Source organism: Ruditapes philippinarum, unplaced genomic scaffold, assembly GCF_026571515.1.
Source record: "Ruditapes philippinarum isolate M1 unplaced genomic scaffold, ASM2657151v2 ctg12868_1_1_1_1, whole genome shotgun sequence".
Classification (NCBI taxonomy): Eukaryota; Metazoa; Mollusca; class Bivalvia; order Venerida; family Veneridae; genus Ruditapes; species Ruditapes philippinarum.
In genome coordinates, this window is record NW_026853930.1 from 16,301 (window position 1) to 22,560 (window position 6,260).

The 6,260-nt window shown below is 34.0% G+C and overlaps 1 protein-coding gene across 1 annotated transcript; it reads right to left on the reverse strand.

Moving 5' to 3' along the window:
- Positions 1–2,943: 2,943 nt before the first annotated feature.
- LOC132738415 (trimethylamine monooxygenase-like) lies at positions 2,944–5,980 on the reverse strand (the record flags this gene model as incomplete). Its single annotated transcript, XM_060725911.1, has 4 exons — positions 2,944–3,965; positions 4,812–5,056; positions 5,249–5,499; positions 5,816–5,980. Coding segments are annotated over 4 exons (1,007 nt in total), but the record flags the coding sequence as incomplete, so codon positions are not given.
- Between the last annotated feature and the right edge of the window lie 280 nt (positions 5,981–6,260).

Consider the following 6,260-nt stretch of genomic DNA (forward strand, 5'->3'; position numbering starts at 1 on the left):
TACATCAATGTCAGGATATTTGTCTACTAAATATTTGATATCGTAAAGTTTGGGGTAAAGATAGTGAAATGTTTAAGTGGAAAAAGTTTAGTCCTTTCTTATCAAATGTTATTTCATTCAAAGTGGGGAGTATATCAACTCCTTCATCACATTCTAATAAAGATGAGTTCTCTTATATTGTTCCTTGAGTGTTGTTCACTTTTTATTTTGATCAGTAACGTTTATCAAACTTTCATCTATGTCATTCTCTAATGACGGTGCGGAACCATCCATGTTGGCCAGGGATTCCATACTCCACGATAAACTCCAAAACCTGGGATGAGGATTTGGAATTCTCCGAGCATTTTTCTGTCTGCTGTTGGCATGTCGAAAATTTACATGCGTCTCTGGAAGAGTTGCTTACTTGTTGTCTGGAACTGTTGTTTTCGATGCCAAGGATTTTTCTTATGCCTGCATTGAGTTGTTTTCCCAGTACAGTCGAACCTTCTCTATTGAGATGAACTTCATCGTAATAGAGACTTTGATCAGTCTTACCATTTTTCAAGAATGCACTAGAATTGTCAATAAAAAGGAACCCATTGGTCTTGCAGAGCTCTTCTATTAGACTATTTGTTTCAGCAATATTTTTCCTTGACAGCAGATCTCTCTTTTTTGGCAGAATAGATGATATTCCAATTCTCACTTTTTGGTTGACTGTCTGTAGTAAATTAACTATATCTTTGAAGTCTTCACAGATAGTTATGCGGAGAGTTGGCATTGGAGATATTGTTTATGCCTGTATGCAAGATGATTAGGTCAGTTTCTTCTGTTAATTTTCGATGTGAATCTATCATCTTCAATTTTTGTCTTGAGGTCCTGAACAGTTGCACCACTGGTTGATTTTATGGTGACATTAATCTGATTAGTATTTCATTTTTTTTCTTATAAGTCCTTTAGGGACTGAATCTCCAGAATGAGTACTTCATGTTTTTTCTTCGCTGGGCTCACACTTCTGTCTGGAGTAGATAATTCTGTGTTATTAGGACTTCTGCGTGTTTCTGAAAGAGATTGCTTCCTTTCATCTATACAACTGATATTCTGTTTGGTAGACAGGTGTTTTTCATTTACAGGATTTTGGGTTTCATTTCTGATGATCTGAAGTTATACTTTTACTTTTTAGAAGTTGTATCTCATGCTTAAGAGAGTATATGTCAGATTTAGCTGCAACATTTTCTGTTCTTTTCTTTTAACCAGTTCAAGTGAGTTTGCAAGTTTCCTCGAAATTGCTCTTTCATGGAAACAAAATTTGACTGAAGTGTGTCAATAGTATCTTGTTGTTGCTGTTTCATAGAAGCCTTTTCTCGGAATACTTTATTTTCCAGTTTTAAGGACTGATTTGTCTGTCTTTGTTTTATAATTTCTTCTTCTTCAAGAAGAAGAATTTTTGCATTTTGGTCACTTTTGAAGTCTTTTAAGTCTTTGATTGACGACTTAAGTTCTGCATTTTCAGTTTTGAGTATGTTATTTTCTGTGAGACATTTGCTGCATTTTATGTTTAAGTTCTCTTGAAAGTCACACTGCACAGAGAAATCACATTTTTCTATTAATGAAGAAGTAAATGTTCATTAGAGTAAGACAAGATGGATTTTTACTGTTGTTTTTTCACTGTTTTTTGTCAGATTTCTGTAGTTCATTGGTGTATTCCATTTTGACTGTCCAATTTTGTGTAGCTTTTGTTCGAGGTTTCTTGCCAGTTTCTTGAATGATAGTTAATTGCCTGTTAAATTCTTGGGTAATCAACCTTCTGCCCACCCCTTTTCTCAGTTTTCTTAGCCTTTTTCAACTCTTTTCCAAGTTTTAAGTATCCCACTGTTTAGAGATGGACCAAAGATTTGCTCTAGATACAGAACTTAAAAATACCAGTTGATTTTGATTTTGGTGAGGTTCTTTTGAGGTGTCAGATTAGGACTACTGATAGGAGATGGTGTCAGAGGAAGTGAATGGTGCTGTTTTGAGCCTTTTACATTCGGGTGTTGAGATTGTTGGCATTTGAGGCATGATGGGTTGCATTTTTTGATCATTGGTATCATTGTTACATTCAGATTGTTTTAAGTCACATTTTATATGCTCAAGGATAGTGTCCAACCATTTTACTCTGCATCCAGTTCCTTGGATCAACATTTTCATTGTCTTGTTATATACTGTAATAACAACTTCATGTTTGATTAGAGTTATTGTTGTTGTTAGCCCAGTATTGTCCTTTGTAGGTTCTAATTGATACATAGACTTTAAAATTTGAAGCATTGGTTTTGCATGTGTTGATTGTTGAAAAAAATGTAATAGAAATATTGTCACTTGTTGGGCTGACATACAGATCAAATAGATTATCAACTGTTATGTTGTCAGACAGTCATTGTTTGAAAAATCCTTTCAAAATCCTCCATATCCGTTGATGAATGATTAGAAGCCATTATCACAGATTGTTGTTAACACTTTAGTCCATTAAATATTTAAAGCCATTTTAGCACCTTTTGTTTGCAAAAAGATTAGTAGGAATTTCAGGTATTTTGAATTGAGAATTTATTAATCCTTCTTATATAAAATAAATGAGAAAAACACAGTGGAACTGAACAGTTTTCATCCAATTATGAATTTTCTAATCACAAAAACACTTTTTAATGTTAATATTAAGATGCAGAATTGTCCAAGGAATTTAGTCATATAAATATATCCAATTTCTTTAAAGGTAATCCATTTTTATTTGAAAGAATAGTGAGAGCAAAAAATGCACGTCTGCACAGTTTGAAAGCTAAAGACCCAATCCATAATATATTTATTTCGTGCAATCTTGAATAAACAAACATAAAAAATAATGGTATATTCTTTTCTTGGTCGTCTTTTACGGCCTTTTCCATGCTCGTAGATATTCGTATAACGTTAGTCACATGTGCTTCATCAAAAACTAAACTGTAGGATAATTTTTTTGTCTCTGTTAGATACAAAAAATCACTGTTTCTGTTCAACATTCGTTGTTTGTACACAAACATATCACTGTGGATTGAAAAGTTAATTAAACAGCAGAAAAGTACCAAAAATCGTTATAAAGAGACTATTGAATGAATGTAGGTTCCATACTGTAACAAGTTGAATAAAATTACATGTATATACGAGCCACTGGCGAGCACAATGTTTCAAATATAATGTACTATAATTATATTTCATAACAATATACGAAACAACAATTTTCAGTAAAAAAGAATCACGTGTATGCTATTCTCAAGCCTTTATACGATACTACCTCGATTAACGCATATGACATAGGGATCACTGGATGCTTAACGTATATGTTGTCACGTTCACTCTTAGCTTAACGCGTTTGACGTCAAGTTCACGCTTAGCTCGCTTAACGTATTTGACATCACGCTCGAATATATGTGCGGTTGTTGCCCGAGTCAAAAATGGCCAACTTTACTATACGGCACCATTCATTCATTAAAATGAATTTTGGAAGTAAAATAATTCCTTAACACTTGTCTTTAAGACTGATTTTTACAGAAATAAAAAACTCCGGTTAAATATTTCCTATATGTTTCCTACATAAAATATTTCTAATGATAAACCAGACTGTTATTTTATTCCATTATTTTTTATTTACAAAAGCTTTGATACTGTCATCCTTTGCCTGCCACCATGGAGCGGTATGCGCGGGTGATTTGGTGCCCGTGAAAGTAGAAGTAAAACATTGATCTCTGTAGGTGGCGATATTTTTGTCTTTATCATTCTCCCAGGTATGGAACATTTCTCCAGCCTTTGTAACATCCGGGTTGTAACCTGTATCCTTGCATAAGTCCGCAATATACGCTGTCTGGAAATCTATGTCATCATGCGCGTTTTTCAATTTGGAACGCTTCTCATACCATTCCTTTGAGTTTTCTTTCATCTCACTGAGTGATTTAGGTTCATTGGGAAGTTTACCGAGAATGTATCTGAAAAAAGAAAAAAAATATCTTAACAGGAAAAAAGTTTTCATCCTAAAATGTTGCTTTTCGTGCACAAAAATGTCGTCTGCTGCGAGTAGTCGTAGTAAACCCTTACCCCGCTTACTATCTTAAATGGAATTGTCCATTATTCAATCTGGACAGACGGTGAAGATTTTATTTTATTCTATAACATTTTTTTTTAAATTTCATTATTTTTTACAGGATAAAGTACAAATGTACTTATATAAAAACCCCTAATTTTAGTAAGTAACACATACATACAATATTTCGGAAAAAAAAACAGAATTTTTTACGGAAAGTGAAACCGCGTGTCTGAACAATTAAATATTCATGCGATTTCACATTACAAATAAAAACTATTTTTCCCCTAGTAAAGATTCTATGTATGGGTTCCTCACTAGAATGAGCGGGCTCTACACTTTAACCCATAAAAATTAAAGAAATATTAAAAATGTTATGGCAGTTTTCTGCCCTTACTCACAAAAACCACGTGGTATAATTTTTTTTCACATAAAAAGTATCATTGACAGAGGTGCTATAAAATTCAACACGCCAGAAAAGTTACAATTCATTCTTTGTACTCAAACAAAAATGAATTTAAACATATAATTCAATCAGAAAAAAATGTTGTGTTTTTTTGTATAAAACGAAACGCTGACAAATCTAAAAACATTGATGATAAAATGTATATACAATAAAACCCATGAAAAGGTCTACCAAAGAAAGAGACAAGGTATGGCCTTTATACCTTTATAGACAGGTGGTCTAAGACATGTGGTCTTTATTTGGAGGTTACTTTATTATGTTTAATCTATTTAGCTCTCCGCTTACTTGCAAATCCATTGAGCTTCAACATCAAACATAGTGTATGAGTAGTACTGGTCTTGTAGTCCCATGTAGAATAGTCTGCTGTCCTCACCCATGAAATAAAGCAACCCCTTATACGTATTGTCCGGAAACATGGTCAATGTCGACCTCAGACGAAGGTTGTCTTCCATAAATGGAAACGAGTACTTGTACCCTGTGCAGAGTAACACAGCGTCTATTTCCGCGCTCGAGCCATCTTTAAAAATGTGCTATGTTTCCATCGAATTTCTGACCAAAGGTCTTTCTTCAATTCCTTTTGGCCATTTAAATCCCATCGGTTTTGTTCTCCATGTGCAGATGGCACTTTTTGCCCGCGTATTTCATACATTGAAGAGACAAATCTTCTGCTGAATAGCTGGAACCAACAACCAATAGACGCTGTGTCCTTAAATTCTTTTAGCGTCACGAAAATCATGCGAATGAAGTATCCTCCCTTCGAACGTATCTAGTCCAGGGAAATCTGGGATATTAGGAACATTGAAAATTCCAGTGGCAACGATGACGTAATCAAATGATTCTTTTAATGAAGTGTCTGTTTCGAGGTTTGTGATATCAACAGTGAACTTTTTGTCTCTTTCGTTATACTCAACATGCCTCACTACTGTACTGAATCTGATGTATGGTTTCAGATTTACATTGTTGGTCCAGCGGCCTGGAAAATAAAATACATATACTAATAACTAGTAATTAGCGCATGGCTTATCAGTCATTTGTAACCAAGTCATTTAATCACAAAGCAGAGGTGATATAAGTTTTAGATTGCTCCGGATCACGGCAGTAATCCACATTGAAAGGAGTGTTTAAATTGTACACATTTGTGCATTAATGTAAGTCAAAGTCATGATCTTATTCAAGGTGACCATTAAATTATAAATTATGCCTCATCACGGGGGTTGGTGTTCAAACAAAATTGTCCAGCCGAAATGATAAAATTTAGCGTGAAATTAATATCGATCAAAGTTTTTTACCCTCTAGATAATCCCTGAGAACAGGTCTTGGTGGAAATGAGGGAATGGCTTTCCCAAAATGTTTTTCGAATGTGTAATCTGGAAATTCCAGGCATTCTTTTGGACCATTTGACCACAAATGTCTATACATACCAGAATGACATGGTTCACCATAACCATCAGTACCTGAAATAGAAATACGTAGAAATAAAACAATAAAATTAACTAGCTAGCTTTAAATTTACAAAAATCGCCGAAAAGAATGTTATAAAATTATACTTTATATAGTGGAACAGTATAAAGTGATTTATGTTTGTACAGTTTCATCTTATTTTAGATCTTAGCACATTTAAGGCATTTCTGGTGTTTAAACACTTTTCGGTGTAATTCTATCTTTCGGATCATAGAAAATTTTTCACCACTAGGTGTCGCACGCAAAAGTTTTATCTGAAAATTTTTTCACTCT